Source organism: Oncorhynchus masou, chromosome 30 (genome assembly GCF_036934945.1).
Source record: "Oncorhynchus masou masou isolate Uvic2021 chromosome 30, UVic_Omas_1.1, whole genome shotgun sequence".
NCBI classification, from domain to species: Eukaryota; Metazoa; Chordata; class Actinopteri; order Salmoniformes; family Salmonidae; genus Oncorhynchus; species Oncorhynchus masou.
In genome coordinates this window covers 49,919,845-49,937,922 of record NC_088241.1, presented here as the reverse complement: position 1 = coordinate 49,937,922, position 18,078 = coordinate 49,919,845, and the positions used below count along the sequence as shown (strand labels likewise).

At 42.8% G+C, this 18,078-nt stretch overlaps 1 protein-coding gene across 1 annotated transcript in view; it reads right to left on the bottom strand.

Annotated features, from left to right (window-relative positions):
• The window catches only part of dok6 (docking protein 6), a 90,785-nt gene that overhangs the window by 52,106 nt on the left and 20,601 nt on the right, over window positions 1-18,078 (bottom strand). The window contains exons 2-3 of the mRNA XM_064949238.1: window positions 15,817-15,924; window positions 9,072-9,186 (exon numbers count right to left, since the gene is read on the bottom strand). Of these exons, the coding sequence (XP_064805310.1) occupies window positions 9,072-9,186; window positions 15,817-15,924 (223 nt within the window). The remainder of the gene's footprint in view (window positions 1-9,071; window positions 9,187-15,816; window positions 15,925-18,078) is intronic.

Genomic DNA, 18,078 nt, shown 5'->3' with positions numbered 1-18,078 from the left:
CAGGCAGAAATACACACTCCACACACAGCAGCTTGTACCACTCCTCCGCATCCAGCTCATACAAAGTTAGAAAAGTACACACAGACACAGATTAATCATACAGCATGCACTGTGGACTAAAAAAGCCCCCCCCGGACGTGAGTATCAGGTAGTGAATCATTTATGAACATTTGAACATTTTGGCCATGTTCTGTTATAATCTCCACCCGGCACAGCCAGAAGAGGACTGGCCACCCCACATAGCCTGGTTCCTCTCTAGGTTTCTTCCTACTGTTTTGGCCTTTCTAGGGAGTTTTTCCTAGCCACCGTGCTTCTACACCTGCGTTGCTTGCTGTTTGGGGTTTTAGGCTGGGTTTCTGTACATCACTTTGAGATATCAGCTGATGTACGAAGGGCTATATAAATAAATTTGATTTGATTTGATTTAGTGGTAACCTGGAGAAAATCAATCTGATTGATTCTCTGCTGATGAAAAGAGTCAAGCAGTTCATGACCACAAAACACCAGATGAATGCTGCATTTCCTCTCTCTCCTCTGCCGACCACTCTCAACACCGCCCTCCCTAACCCTCTCTCCTCTCCTCTCTCCTATACTGTACTCCTAAAGCACTTGACCACCAGACCCTGATATACCCGGCCATCAATTATTTGTTCCAAGCTAAAATCACAAGATATTGTACATAGAGCAGATTTTTAAAGGACCATAGAGTTCTGTCTCTATTCTTTTTTTCCCAATAAAAAATTGAGCATTGTGGTAATTGTGACAACCGCAATCTGTACTGTACTTCTAAAGCACATCCAGTACAGATCTGGGATCAGGCCATAAAGCATTTTTTCTCGGATAGATTTGATCAACAAGCGGAACACAGGGGGATCAACTGACATTCTTAACACCAGAAAATCAATAGCTTATTATCCCAATAGGGTGATATAATTAAACGGTGAGAAGCCTGGGTGTAGAAAACAATTAACAGGATTGATCTCTAAGGAAATTGTGTGAATGCATCCGAAAATAATTATCTCGGAGCAACAGTGACAATCTTTTAATCAAACCCATACAAGTCGATAATATCTCCTCTCTCTTTATCAGTTACACACACCTTATCTCTCTCCGAGGCACACATGCACACACAAACACAAACACAAACACAAACACAAACAGGAACAGGAAGAGGAACATGAACACACACAAACACATACACCACATACGCTGCCGTGTGCACAAGTCTCGAAAAGCTCAACTCTGGCACTCTTGGCAGTGGTGAGGGAAGAGGAGGGGTGTTATTGAATTGTTTAATTAACCACTAAGTGGAGGCTGATGGTTTCATGAATCAAATTCTCACTCCCTCACACAGCAAACAGAAAGACAGTTGTTGGTGAATACCAATGTCTTCCTCTAAAGATGGAGAAATCTCTGTTTACAATGGAATGTAAGATTCCAGACTGTAGAATGTGGATGAGAGTTACTGAGCTATGAAATGAGAGTCAGACTGAGTTGTTTATCTGTGTGTTGTCTACTTCTCCCTGGTCTCTTCCCAAAGGAGCTCCAGGACATGGCACTGTGGTCACTGATGTGTATAGAGATGCATGTGGAAGTGTGTGTGTGTGTGTGTGTACACTCTTAAAAACAAAAGTGCAAATTGGAACCAAATAAGGTTATTGTGAGTGATGCCATAGGGGAACCCTTTTAGAGTCTCTGAAGAACCATAAATGGGATGGTTCTTTGAAAAAAACATTTGGGGATTTTTATTTGCATAGTTCCCAGGATGCCTTTCGAGTTAATTTTCAAGGTACTTGTACCACTCATGACTTTATGCTAGTGACAGAGACATGGTTGTTGATTTCATTCATTAAAATGTCATTCTTAAAGACAATACAGCCTAGTTTTACCCTAATACAGTGGCCTGAAACTCATAGTTTACAGAACACACAAGGCATGCAAGTCACACTATGCTGGCATGCAAGTCACACTATTGCAAAACAATGTGTAATTCCAATTGGAATCCAGCCAGATGAGGGATATACACCATTTAGAATTGTATTCACCCCCAACCTGCATTTGGAATGACTACCAGGCCCGGAAAGATTAAGATATATAACGGGTGCAATGAGTCCAAGTAACACATAGGAAGAGTTTAGAAAAATGTATGTTATTTATATTTGAGTAGCATAAGTTTAATTAATCAATAAACATACATGCAAAAACATAGATATTGAAAGAAACAATTCTGAAAATCCACCTGCAAAAGAGCATGCTGTGGGGAATATGATAGTGATGGTTTTGGTTCAACTCTAGTTATTAACACCAACTCTGGGGTTCTTTTACACCACTGATTAACTCTTGAATCAACCCTAGAAATGTTACACTGAAAACTCAACATTAGTTAACACTGGACAATTTGCTGTGTGCTATTAAAGGGACATATTTGCAGGCTTCAATAGACATTTCAAGAACCTTTAAGAATTCTGAAGAACTGTAGATGCCACATCAAAAACCCCACACTTAACTCAAAGTTTTTTTTATGCGGCAACAGTGCTCCAAGGAACCTTAAGAGCTGAGGAAGAACCACTTAAGAAACCTTCATTTTTTTCAGTGTACAACTGGGCAGTTTAACTGAGAGGGAAATGGGTAAAGGGTCTGTTCCCTAGACTGACCTTGCCTGAGGTTGTGGCCTTGTTCATCCGGACACACACACACACACACACACACACACACACACACACACACACACACACACACACACACACACACACACACACACACACACACACACACACACACACACACACACACACTGATAAATCTCTGTACTTAAGAGCCTCTCTTGGTCCATTTCCTCCCTTGCTGAGCCTGTGTCCTCTGAGTGTGTCTGAAGTCTAAACTCACACACTGTAAGAGCTGCCGAGTGGAAAATCACATAAACAAACACTTTATCCGAGAGGCAGCCTGGACAACACACAGGGAAAGAGAAGAAGAGGGAGCATGAGGAAAATGAGAGGCAGGAGAGAGGAAAAGAGAGAGAGAGAGAGAGAGAGAGAGAGAGAGAGAGAGAGAGAGAGAGAGAGAGAGAGAGAGAGAGAGAGAGAGAGAGAGAGAGAGAGAACGAGAGAGAGAGAGAGAGAGAGAGAGAGAGAGAGAGAGAGAGAGAGAGAGAGAGAGAGAGAGAGAGAGAGAGAGAGAGGGTGGAAGAGATGAGAGCTAGACATCAGTTAAAAAAAACTAGCAGTGTGAAGGAGCAAGAGGGAGTGAGAGAGAAAAGAGGCTGACACTGGCACAGTACCACAGAGAGAGCACAGGAAGTGAAGGACACTGGGAGGGCAGCTTCCTGCATGGGGTGGACATGGGAGAGAAATAGAGAAAGTGTGTGCGTGCCTTAAGGCTGGCCGACATGGCCAATATATCATATCATGATATTTGTGAAGGTATGACTGTATTTGACAGTATTTTTTTTATTTAAAAAAAAATAAAAGTTGCAGATATGCTTTTAATGGGGCTTTCTCTCTTTTAATTGTTTTATACTGTTCAATCAAAAAAAAATCAGCATACATGTATGTAGTAATTACTACATTTGTTTTGTCTTTGTATGTCTCTATTTTGTGAAAAATGTAGTTTTCTTTATCAGAATATTTACTCTCCTCTATAACTACGTTTCCATCCAATAGCGACAGATTTTTATGCAATTATTCTAAAATCTGCATAAAAACAATATGCCCACTTTCCCACCAGAGATGCGCTTCCATCAAATGGACTTGTTTTTGATGAAAGGCTGTACGTGATGACGTAGCTGCAGATCAAAATACCTTTGTGGTTCAATTCCCATGTACTGCATAAAAAGTGAAATGGATTTCCATGGCAACTTTCTACTCTACTGAGTGGTTTTCCACAGACAATGTTGGGTATATAGCGAGTGTGCCCACGTTGGTTTTGACAAGTGCGCTCTAGCCAACAGCTTGCAGATACAGTGCGGGTATAGCCTACAGCAGTGGTGCCCAACGTTTATCGGTTACTGTTACCACCACCTGAATTCTGCTCTGCTCGGAGTACCCTTCAAGTACCCCCTGCGGATAGGCCAAGTCCCCCCAGAGTCCTAGTAACACTTGCATACATTATGAGATTTTTATAGACAAAAGAGCAAGATCATTTTTTATTTGTCACCAGAATAAGACTGTCACGTTGATATAAAGGGTTCGGGAGACAGGCGCAGGAATGCGTAATAGGGGTTTAATTTACACCCAAATGATGGCGCACCTTGTAAAGGCACGGGGACGAACACCAAACAAACACTGTGCAAAACACAGGGTTGAAACCCAAACAAAAGAGCGAAGAGTACCTTGAATAAATACACATGTGCACAATGATTAACACACGGGACGAGACCCGTAATCATCTGCGCAATTCACAATGGCACGAAAGCCAAAACACAGAGCACAGGTACTCACACGCACCAACGGACATAGTAACAATAATCAACAGCCCAATGGAAACCAAAGGGCACACTTATACAAGTACTAGTCAGTGGGAATAGGAGACAGGTGTGCGTACTGAAAGCTCCAGAGGGATCCGTGACAGAGACCCTCAGTATTTATTGGAAAGGACCCAAATCGTAGTTGGTGGACCACACAACATCGCGTGACTCCAAGTGTACTTCCATATGATTGGTTATCAATCAATATTTATCAATCAATATTTACACATTAGCATTTACACCAACATTTCTAGCATAATTAATTTTACAGACACAAAAAGATCCCAGCTTGTCTAGCATATTTAGTTTCAGCACTCAGTTATTACATTTAATAAACCAAACATTGATATACTGTTACAGTGGGGTAAAAAAGTATTTAGTCAGCCACCAATTGTGCAAGTTCTCCCACTTAAAAAGATAATTTTCATTATAGGTACACTTCAACTATGACATACAAAATGAGAAAAAAAATCCAGAAAATCACATTGTAGGATTTTTTACGAATTTATTTGCAAATTATGGTGGAAAACAAGTATTTGGTCATCTACAAACAAGCAAGATTTCTGGCTCTCACAGACCTGTAACTTCTTCTTTAAGAGGCTCCTCTGTCCTCCACTCGTTACCTGTATTAATGGCACCTGTTTGAACTTGTTATCTGTATAAAAGACACCTGTCCACAACCTCAAACTGTGCTATCTAACCTCCAAACAAGCTTCAATGCCATACAACACTCCTTCCGTGGCCTCCAACTGCTCTTAAACGCTAGTAAAACCAAATGCATGCTTTTCAACCGTTCGCTGCCTGCACCCGCACGCCTGACTAGCATCACCACCCTGGATGGTTCCGACCTTGAATATGTGGACATCTATAAGTACCTAGGTGTCTGGCTAGACTGTAAACTCTCCTTCCAGACTCATATCAAACATCTCCAATCGAAAATCAAATCTAGAGTCGGCTTTCTATTCCGCAACAAAGCCTCCTTCACTCACACCGCCAAACTTACCCTAGTAAAACTGACTATCCTACCGATCCTCAACTTCGGCGATGTCATCTACAAAATAGCTTCCAACACTCTACTCAGCAAACTGGATGCAGTGTATCACAGTGCCATCCGTTTTGTCACTAAAGCACCTTATACCACCCACCACTGCAACTTGTATGCTCTAGTCGGCTGGCCCTCGCTACATATTCGTCGCCAGACCCACTGGCTCCAGGTCATCTACAAGTCCATGCTAGGTAAAGCTCCGCCTTATCTCAGCTCATTGGTCACGATGGCAACACCCACCCATAGCACGCGCTCCAGCAGGTGTATCTCACTGATCATCCCTAAAGCCAACACCTCATTTGGCCGCCTTTCATTCCAGTTCTCTGCTGCCTGTGACTGGAACGAATTGCAAAAATCGCTGAAGTTGGAGACTTTTATCTCCCTCACCAACTTCAAACATCTGCTATCTGAGCAGCTAACCGATCGCTGCAGCTGTACATAGCCTATCGGTAAATAGCCCACTCAATTTTACCTACCTCATCCCCATACTGTTTTTATTTATTTACTTTTCTGCTCTTTTGCACACCAATATCTCTACCTGTACATGACCATCTGATCATTTATCACCCCAGTGTTAATCTGCCAAATTGTAATTATACGCCTACCTCCTCATGCCTTTTGCACACAATGTATATAGACTCCCTTTTTTTCTACTCTGTTATTGACTTGTTAATTGTTTACTCCATGTGTAACTCTGTGTTGTCTGTTTACACTGCTATGCTTTATCTTGGCCAGGTCGCAGTTGCAAATGAGAACTTGTTCTCAACTAGCCTACCTGGTTAAATAAAGGTGAAATAAAATAAATAAAAATAAATAAATAAAAACAGTCACACTCCAAACTCCACTATGGCCAAGACTAAAGCTCTGTCAAAGGACACCAGAAACAAAATTGTAGACCTGCACCAGGCTGGAAAGACTGAATCTGCAATAGGTAAGCAGCTTGGTTTGAAGAAATCAACTGTGGGAGCAATTATTAGGAAATTGAAGACATACAAGATCACTGATAATCTCCCTCGTTCTGGGGCTCCACGCAAGATCTCACCCAGTGGGGTCAAAATGATCACAAGAACGGTGAGCAAAAATCCCAGAACCACACGGGGGGACCTAGTGAATGACCTGCAGAGAGCTGGGACCAAAGTAACAAAGCCTACCATCAGTAACACACTACGCCGCCAGGGACTCAAATCCTGCAGTGCCAGACGTGTCCCCCTGCTTAAGCCAGTACATGTCCAGGCCCGTCTGAAGTTTGCTAGAGAGCATTTGGATGATCCAGAAGGAGATTGGGAGAATGTCATATGGTCAGATGAAATCAAAATATAACTTTTTGTTAAAAACTCAACTCGTCGTGTTTGGAGGACGAAGAATGCTGAGTTATATCCAGAGAACACCATACCTACTGTGAAGCATGGGTGTGGAAACATCATGCTTTGGGACTGTTTTTCTGCAAAGGGACCAGGACGACGGATCCGTGTAAAGGAAAGAATGAATGGGACCATGTATCGTGAGATTTTGAGTGAAAACCTCCTTCGATCAGCAAGGGCATTGAGGATGAAACATGGCTGGGTCTTTCAGCATGACAATGATCCCAAACACACCGTCCGGGCAATGAAGGAGTGGCTTCGTAAGAAGCATTTCAAGGTCCTGAAGTGGCCTAGCCAGTCTCCAGATCTCAACCCCATAGAAAATCTTTGGAGGGAGTTGAAAGTCTGTGTTGCCCAGCAACAGCCCAAAACATCACTGCTCTAGAGGAGATCTGCATGGAGAAATGGGCCAAAATACCAGCAACAGTGTTTGAAAACCTTGTGAAGACTTACAGAAAACGTTTGACCTCTGTCATTGCCAACAAAGGGTATATAACAAAGTATTGAGATAAACTTGAGTTATTGACCAAATACTTATTTTCCACCATAATTTGCAAATAAATTCATTAAAAATCCTACAATGTGATCTTCTGGATTTTTTCTCATTTTGTCTGTCATAGGTGAAGTGTACCTATTATGAAAATTACAGGCCTCTCTCATCATTTTAAGTGGGAGAACGTGCACAATTGGTGGCTGACTAAATACTTTTTTGCCCCACTGTATGTAAGGTAAAGTAAACATCCAAACTGGTCGGTATATACTAAAATGCGGTTCACCGCCCAGCCCAAGTGTGCATGTGTGTGATTGAGTGCAGGAAGTGAAGGACCATGTGTTGAACACGGGGGACACATCCCTCCATATGGCAAGGGACTCCAGGAAGAGGGAGGGAGGGAGGGGGGTCAGCAGCGTAACTGTGAGCTTTGTGTGTTTGATCGTTTGTTTGTGTGTGTGTGTGTGTGTGTGTGTGTGTGTGTGTGTGTGTGTGTGTGTGTGTGTGTGTGTGTGTGTGTGTGTGTGTGTGTGTGTGTGTGTGTGTGTGTGTGTGTGTGTGTGTGTGTGTGCGTGGTGGAGAGAGACAAATAGAGAGAGAGAGAGGAGGGAGAAAGAGATAGGAGAGAGACATAGAGAATGGTGTGAGGGGAGAGGGGAGTGAGTGGAGATAGAGTTCACTGCACCCCATAAGGCACATAATCTATCCCGTGAGAACCACTGCTACAGCTCACATCAGAACATCAGCACATCAACACACACGCACACGCACACACACTCACACAGGCACTAAAATCACCTGCAACTTGTCTACAGCAGATCACTGTCCTTGTTTGTTTGTGTATGTCTCTTCCACCCAGTGCCCAATTAACTACTGTTTACTTCTCTGTTTGTGACATTACAGGAGAGGAGAGAAGAAGAAAGATAAGAGAATGGGAGAGGAGAGGAGACGAATGGGAAGGATAGGATAGGATAGGATAGGAGGAGAGGAGAGGAGCTAATATCTCTGCAGGACCACTGCTCACGCTATTTATCTCTCATCCCCAATGTCTCTCTCTCTACCTCTAATCCCAATCATTCTCTCTCTCTCTCTCTCTCTCTCTCTCTCTCTCTCTCTCTCTCTCTCTCTCCCTACCTCTATCCCTATCCCTCTCATACACTCTTCCCAATCATTCTCTCTCACTCTCTTTCCCTCCCCATCCCGTTATCACTATGAATCCAATATCTATCCTCCTCTATCTCTCCGTGTTTCTCTTTAGTTCTCTATAAAGACTCTTAACACTATTAACTCAGCCAGTCCCTGCAGCAGAATTCATTACAACCTATCAGATCACAGCATTCTGCTCTACCAGGACCCAGAGGATGCAACCATATATATATAATACCCAAGTACCCCTCCACACAAACCCACACACACACCCACCCGTCTTAGCTAATACAGTACAGAATCACATGTCTGGCGCTTGGAATACCTTCAGCACTCAATTGTCTCTCTCTCTCTCTCTCTCTCTCTCTCTCTCTCTCTCTCCTTTCCTTCTCTGTTCTTTCTCTCTCTTCTCTTGCTTTCTCCCTCTCTCTCTCTCTCTCTCTCTCTCTCTCTCTTCATCCCTTTCTCCCTCTCTCTCCCACGTACTCTTCATCCCTCCCTCCTTCTTCATCCACCATCCCTCCCTCCCTGCTTCCCTCCGTTCCCCAGCGTTGCATTGCTTACCTGACTCACAGGCAAATGTCTTGGAAGTCTCGTCATAGAAGATGATTGCCATTGCGTGTTTCTTGGTCTCCCGGGGCATCCGTGTAATGTTCTTGATATTGTGAAGCTCCGTGATCTAAGACAAACAGAACAACAAAACATTAGCCAAATCAACAAGACGACAGCTGATGGGACAGGCCACGGGAACACCGTCTAGTAATGTTAGCTTTTCTTGTTTTTCTTGTTTTAAAAAGTTGCAGAGATAAATTTGTTGTTCGACTTGCTCCCTTAACTGATCATTTGTCATCTTAAATTACTATTGGTGATGTTCTGTACATGCAGAAATTGTGTGAAGAAGACCATTTATATTGTGTAATGGACTACAACAAGCTTGTCATATACATTATGGATCAACTCAGTCTCCTAAATGACAGTGTGGATTTCCTTTGGTCTGGCTCTAACTAAAAAAAACAACAAGAGCAATTGGTGAAACTGCTTCACTTTGCACACGGCCAATAAAGATCCAATCAATACTCAGGAGCAGAATCAAAAGCTCCTAAATCATGTTAACTCTGGGAGTTAACAGTCATTTAATTGAATATCTTGTGCATTTATAGGACTGTTTTCTTCAGCAATCCTCTCTGTTCGCTGCTGGACAGATAAGAGCCATTACATTATTGTAGAGCGCTCGCTCAGAGCCAACCGTGGGCACAATGCCAGCCTGATGGGAATGTATTACGTGGGCTCACTGCCGTATACTGTAGTAAAATGTGTGTGTGTGTGTGCGTGCGAGTGTTCGTCCCTGCGTGCGTGTTTCCTATATAGTAAAAACCTGACTGTTAGAGATCAGTGCCACGAGCCATGCTAACATGCCACATGCAGAATAAAGATTTCTATATTTGATTTGATTATTGCTAGTGAAATAAATTCAATTTTCCATGAGCATTTTCTGTTCAAGACTGTTGTGAAACTGCATCACAAGGCAGTGTGATGATGAGGTTGTTCAAAATGTATTGAATACCATTATCCTCAGTGTTCATTATCCAGACAATAGCATTGATACCATCTATTTGCATCGCTGATGTGAGGAAGTGAATATGAAGTCAATATGGTTCATATCTTAACCCAGAAACATAATTATAACACAGAACTGGCAGCAAAAACCACATCAGCACTGGAGCTAGCTGGGCTCTATATGCTTAGCCAGCCTCCTCTCCTCTCCTCTCCTCTCCTCTCCTCTCCTCTCCTCTCCTCTCCTCTCCTCTCCTCTCTCCTCTCCTCTCCTCTCCTCTCCTCTCCTCTCCTCTCCTCTCCTCTCCTCCCATCTCCTCCCATCTCCTCTCCTCTTTGATGATCTTCTCTTTCCTCTCAGAACATAGCCACAAAGCTATTGTCAAGAATATAGCCCAAAGGCATAAACTCTCTAAAAGTTACTTCTCTACATTTGTAGCATCATATGGCTGCAAATGCCTTTGTGAAAAGCTCATGACATAGAGGCAGCCAAAACAGTAGACAAGTGAGACAGGGAGTGGGTCCTGCTGAATTCTTTTTTGGAATTATTCAGTTGAATACTCCGAGTCAATATTCAGGTAATAATAAGGAATTCCCCTTGACCACACACACAAATTGGGGAAAACAAACGTTATTTCCCAATGACACCCAGTGTAAAAGAGACAATTTTGTCGTCGTTTTTTGTTTAACAGAAATAACAAAACATGCTGAAAATCTAATGTGTTGTTTAATGTACATGTAGCCAGGTCAAAAATCCCAACCTATGGTTCACAATGCTCCCACATAGGGAAATAGAACCTGCAAAAATAGCCGTGTGGCTTCAGCCTATTTGGCATGAGAGAGTGGGAAACTGTGGGGAGCCAGTATCCAAGTAGGCTACACATACAGTACAGTCAAAAGTTAGGACACGCCTACTCGGTCAAGTTTTTAAAATCTTTTTTATATTTTCTACATTGTAGAATAATATTGAAGACATAACATCTATGGAATAACACATATGGAATCATGTAGTAACCAAAGAAAGTGTTCAACAAATAAAAATATATAGAACATTTTAAATTATTCAAAGTAGCCACCCTTTGCCTGGATGACAGCTTTGCAGACTCTTGGCATTCTCTCAACCAGCTTCATGAGGAATGCTTTTTCCAACAGTCTTGAAGTAGTTTCCACATATGCTAAGCACTTGTTGGCTGCTTTTCCTTAACTCTGCGGTCCAACTCATCCCAAACCATCTCAATTGGGTTGAGGTTGGGTGATTGTGGAGGCCAGGTCAACTGATGCAGCACCATCACTCTCATTGGTCAAATAGCCCTTACACAGCCTGGAGGTGTGTTTTGGGAAATTGTCCTGTTGAAAAACAAGATAGTACCACTAAGCACAAACCAGATGGTATGGCGTATCGCTGGAGAATGCTGTGGCAGCCATGCTGGTTAAATGCGCCTTGAATTCTAAATAAATCACTGACAGTGTCACCAGCAAAGCACCCCCACACCTCCTCTTCCATGCTTCACGGTGGGAACCACACATGCGGAGATCATCCGTTCAACTACTCTGCGTCTCACAAAGACACAGCGGTTGGAACAAAAAATCTCAAATTTGGACTCCTCAAACGAAAGGACAGGGTTCCACATTGCTGTGTTTCTTGGCCCCAGTAAGTCTCTTTTTCTTGTTGGTGTCTTTTAGTAATGGTTTCTTTGCAGCAATTCGACCATGAAGGCCTGATTCACGCAGTCTCCTCTGAACAGTTGATGTTGAGATGTGTCTGTTTCGTGGCTGCAATCTGAGGTGCAGTTAACTCTAATGAACTTACTCTCTGCAGCAGAGGTAACTCTGGGTCTTCCTTTCCTATGGCGGTCCTCATGAGAGCCAGTTTCATCATTGCGCTTGATGTGTTTTTGCGACTGCACTTGAAGAAACTTTCAAAGTTCTTGACATTTTCCGGATTGACTGAGCTTCATGTCTTAAAGTTATGGCTGCTGAGTGGCGCAGCAGTCAAAGGCAGTGGTTTGATTCCGCGCTGTTTCACAACCGGCTGTGATTGGGGGTTCCATAGGACGGCACAAAATTGGCCCAGCATCGTCCGGGTTCGGGCCGGGGTAGGACGTCATTGGAAATAATAATTTGTCCTTAAATTACTTACCTAGTTAAACAAAGTTTAAATTATTACTTAAATGTTTTTGTTTTTTTAATGATGGAATGTAATTTCTCTTTGCTTATTTGAGCTGTTCTTGTGATAATATGGACTTGGTCTTTTACCAAATAGGGCTATCTTCTGTATCCCACCTCTACCTTCTCACAACACAACTGATTGGCTCAAATGCATGAAGAAGGAAAGAAATTCCACAAATGTACCAAATTAATACCTGTTAATTGAAATGCATTCCAGGTGACTACCTCATGAAGCTGGTTGAGAGAATGGCAAGAGTGTGCAAAGCTGTCATCAAGGCAAAGGGTGGCTACTTTGAAGATTCTCAAATATAAAATACATTTCGATTTTTTCTACATGATTCCATTTGTGTTATTTCATAGTTTTGATGTCTTTACTATTATTTTACAATGTAGAAAATAGTCAAAACAAAGAACAACCCTGGAATGAGTAGGTGTGTCCAAACTTTTGACTGGTACTGTAGCTATGTGTGTGGAAAACATTCAATCACAGGTAATACATTTCACTTTGTACTGAAAGTCCATTCACTGCTTGTAGCTGTAGCTGTAAAATCTGTTTGTTGTGTTGTTGGGAAGCCCTACAATATAAAAGGTTCTATGTAGTGAGAACGCTCCGGAGCAGGCAATGTTGAAAAGTCATCTTTAGACATGTTGTACTTTTCTTAAATCTAGTTTTGTAATTTATTAAAACAAGCAGACAACAAGAAAATTGCTTTGAAAAAGGTCATGTTTTAGCTGTGAGACAACGGGGTAACCTAGGTAACCACAGGTTATTTTCCTGACAGGCGGGCGTGGCTGCAACGTTCTATCTACGCAGCACCCTTCGAAACACAAAAGCAAATCCACTGTTGTTGTTGTTGTTGTTTTTAAGTTTTCTCTGGAGCACTGTTCTGGAATCCCTCGGATGGAACCTTTTCTAATCTGTGTGGGGATTCTAGGGAAGCGTTTTCATGTGCACTGGGGAGCACTGTGTTGGAAGCATTATCAGGTGCACTGGTGCATGTGTTCTGTCATCACTCACTTTGCTGTGGGTAGCAGACATCTCTAGGAGAGGTTAACACTACACAGGCATTTCAATTTGATGGAATGATGTAGTATACAAAGTTACGTTGCTATCGCAAATCAGCATAGGCCTCCAGTCAGTCAACCCCTTGATGAGGTGGGGAAGTGACTGATAACTAATGATAGTGTATTAGACAGTGTGTTTAGCCTCTCATAATACAGCCACATATTAAAGAGCCCAGACACATCAAACACTCTGGTGTCCCAGCAAGTCCCTATCTGAGGCCACATCTCCTCTCCTCCCATCACTACAGCAGAGCCACTTAACTCACTTAACATCATCCTTGCCACTGATAATGAGGCCTAATTGGGGTATTTTCAAAGGGTTTAATAAGCGAGAGAGAGAGATATATTATATTCCAGATTATCCTCCTCAATGGAAGAGAAAGACCCCGGAGGAACGAGATAAAGCGTCCAAATGTGCCTTAATAGATTCCGAACAGCAATCTTTACCCCATGTGGAATTATCTTATGAAAGACAAACACAATCATTTTTTGGGGTCGGTTTGTGCGTAGTAGGATTTAACCGATTGATGTGTAATAAAATAAGTGCTTGGCAATATTGTCTGAGGGGAAATGGTGGTTGGGGCTTGTTATTGGGTAAAAATGAAGGTTGTGGCTAAGTTGTGATGGGAGGCGGTGCCGTTAAAATGGTCGACAAATTCAGACAAATGAATTTCTGTCTGGCCTTGTGCTGCGTCTAAAAACATATCTGTCTACTGAGTGTACCCTTCATATCAAGACAGAAATATTTTGGAGATTCAATGAGGTGAATATATATAGTTGAAGTCGGAAGTTTACATACACTTAGGTTTGAGTCATTAAAACTAGTTTTTCAACCACTCCACAAATTTATTTTTAACACACTATAGTTTTGGCAAGGCAGTTCGGACATCTACTTTGTGCATGACTCAAGTCATTTTTCCAACAATTGTTTACAGACAGATTATTTAACTTACAATTCACTGTATCACAATTCCAGTGGGTCAGAAATTTACATACACTAAGTTGACAGCTTGGAAAATTCCAGAAAATGATTTCATGGCTTTAGAAGTGTCTGATAGGCTAATTGTGTAGTGTATGCATAACTGGATGCAGGGAAGTCAGGCGCAGGAGAGCAGAATTTGGTAGGAAATGGAGCCCTTTATTACGGCGAACAGACACACGTCACTAAGAACAATAAACAAATACGGGTTACATAAACCGGGCCAAACCTGTCTGACGTGCACATACACGTAACAACAAACAATTCCACACACAGACATGGGGGGAACAGAGGGTTAAATACTCGTCAAATAATGAGGGAATGTAAACCAGGTATGTGGGAAAACAAGACAAATGGAAAATGAAAAGTGAATCGGCGATGGCTAGAAGACCGGTGACGTCGACCACCGAACGCCACCCGAACAAGGAGAGGAACCGACTTCGGCGGAAGTCGTAACAAATTGACATCATTTGAGTCAATTGGAGGAGTACCTGTGGATGTATTTCAAGGTCTACCTTCAAATTCAGTGCCTCATTGCTTGACATCATGGGAAAAATCAAAACAAATCAGCCAAGACATCTGAAAAAAATTGTAGACCTCCACAAGTCTGGTTCATCCAAGGGAGCAATTTCCAAATGCCTGAAGGTACCACGTTCATCTGTACAAACAATAGTATGCAAGTATAAACCACCAAAAAAAGCCAGACTATGGTTTGCAACTGCACATGGGGACAAAGATCGTACTTTTTGGAGAAATGTCCTCTGGTCTGATGAAACAAAAATAGAACTGTTTGGCCATAATGACCATTGTTATATTTTGGGGAAAAGGGGGGAGCCTTGCAAGCTGAAGAACACGTCAAGCACGGGGGTGGCAGCATCATGTTGTGGGGGTGCTTTGTTGCAGGAGGGACTGGTGCACTTCACAAAATAGATGGCATCACGAGGCAGAATAAGTATGTGGATATATTGAAGCAACATCTCAAGACATCAGTCAGGAAGTTAAAGCTTGGTTGTGAATGGGTCTTCCAAATGAACAATGACCCCAAGCATACTTCCAAAGTTGTGGCAAAATGACTTAAGGACAACAAAGTCAAGTATTGGAGTGGCCATCACAAAGTCCTGACCTCAATCCAGTTGAAAATGTGTGGGCAGAACTGAAAAAGCGCGTGCGAGCAAGGAGGCCTACAAACCTGACTCAGTTACACCAGCTCTGTCAGGAGGAATGGGCCAAAATTCACCCAACTTATTGTGGAAGGCTACCCGAAACATTTGACCAAAGTTAAACAATTTAAAGGCAATGCTACCAAATACTAATTGAGTGTTTGTAAACTTCTGACCCACTGGGAAAGTGATGAAATAAATAAAAGCTGAAATAAATCCTTCTCTCTACTATTATTCTGACATTTCACATTCTTAAAATAAAGTGGTGATCTTAACTGACCAAAGACATCAAATTTTTTACAAGGATGAAATGTCCGGAATTGTGAAAAACTGAGTTTACATGTAGTTGGCTTAGGTGCATGTAAACTTCAACTGTATTTACCTTGTGAAAGCTTCTGAAGTATGCTGCCTTCTCATCTTGGTATTTCTCTAACCGTCTGGGGCCTTTACTGGACGCCTTCTTAAACACCAGCCAGCACCTCTTGAAGATCTGTGGAGAACACATGGGTAACAGAACCATGAGAATAAAATCAAAAGAACCCCAAACCAGGGAGATGTTCCCCCCAAGAATCTGATTAGAACCCCAAACCAGGGAGATGTTCCCCTCAAGAATCTGATTAGAAACCCAAACCAGAGAGATGTTCCCCCCAAGAATCTGATTAGAACCCCAAACCAGGGAGACGTTCCCCTCAAGAATCTGATTAGAAACCCAAACCAGAGAGATGTTCCCCTCAAGAATCTGATTAGAAACCCAAACCAGGGAGATGTTCCCTTGAAGAATCGGGTCAGCCACCCAAACCAGGGAGATGTTCCCCTCAAGAATCTGATTAGAAACCCAAACCAGAGAGATGTTCCCCTGAAGAATCTGATTAGAAACCCAAACCAGGGAGACGTTCCTCCCAAGAATCTGATTAGAACCCCAAACCAGGGAGACGTTCCCCTCAAGAATCTAATTAGAAACCCAAACCAGAAAGATGTTCCCCTCAAGAATCTGATTAGAACCCCAAACCAGGGAGACGTTCCCCTCAAGAATCTGATTAGAAACCCAAACCAGAGAGATGTTCCCCCCAAGAATCTGATTAGAACCCCAAACCAGGGAGACGTTCCCCTCAAGAATCTGATTAGAAACCCAAACCAGAGAGATGTTCCCCCCAAGAATCTGATTAGAACCCCAAACCAGGGAGACGTTCCCCTCAAGAATCTGATTAGAAACCCAAACCAGAGAGATGTTCCCCTCAAGAATCTGATTAGAAACCCAAACCAGAGAGATGTTCCCCCCAAGAATCTGATTAGAACCCCAAACCAGGGAGACGTTCCCCTCAAGAATCTGATTAGAAACCCAAACCAGAGAGACGTTCCCCTCAAGAATCTGATTAGAAACCCAAACCAGGGAGACGTTCCCCTCAAGAATCTGATTAGAACCCCAAACCAGGGAGACGTTCCCCTCAAGAATCTGATTAGAACCCCAAACCAGGGAGACGTTCCCCTCAAGAATCTGATTAGAAACCCAAACCAGAGAGATGTTCCCCTCAAGAATCTGATTAGAAACCCAAACCAGGGAGATGTTCCCCTGAAGAATCGGGTCAGCCACCCAAACCAGGGAGACGTTCCCCTCAAGAATCTGATTAGAAACCCAAACCAGAGAGATGTTCCCCTGGTGAACCTGATCAGAAGAACCCCAAACCAGGGAGACGTTCCTCCCAAGAATCTGATCAGACACCCAAACCAGAGAGATGTTACCCTCAAGAATCTGATCAGAAATCCAAACCAGAGAGATGTTCCCCTCAAGAATCTGATCAGAAACCCAAACCAGAGAGATGTTCCCCTCAAGAATCTGATTAGAAACCCAAACCAGAGAGATGTTCCCCTCAAGAATCTGATTAGAAACCCAAACCAGGGAGATGTTCCCCTGAAGAATCGGGTCAGCCACCCAAACCAGGGAGACGTTCCCCTCAAGAATCTGATTAGAAACCCAAACCAGAGAGATGTTCCCCTGGTGAACCTGATCAGAAGAACCCCAAACCAGGGAGACGTTCCTCCCAAGAATCTGATCAGACACCCAAACCAGAGAGATGTTCCCCTCAAGAATCTGATCAGAAATCCAAACCAGAGAGATGTTCCCCTCAAGAATCTGATCAGAAACCCAAACCAGAGAGATGTTCCCCTCGAGAATCTGATCAGACACCCAAACCAAAGAGATGTACCCCTGAAGAACCTGATCAGAAACCCAAACCAGAGAGATGTTCCCCTGATGAACCTGATCAGAAACCCAAACCAAAGAGATGTACCCCTGAAGAACCTGATCAGATACCAAAATCAGAGAGATGTACCTCTGAAGAACCTGATCAGAAACCCAAACCAGAGAGATGTACCCCTGAAGAACCTGATCAGATACCCAAATCAGAGAGATGTACCTCTGAAGAACCTGATCAGAAACCCAAACCAAAGAGATGTACCCCTGAAGAACCTGATCAGATACCCAAATCAGAGAGATGTACCTCTGAAGAACCTGATCAGAAACCCAAACCAGAGAGATGTTCCCCTGATGAACCTGATCAGAACTCCAAACCAGGGAGATGTACAGTAATAAACAAGACTAAAAACCAGCACGCAATGCAACCTTTGAAGTTTGAAAAAAGACGTA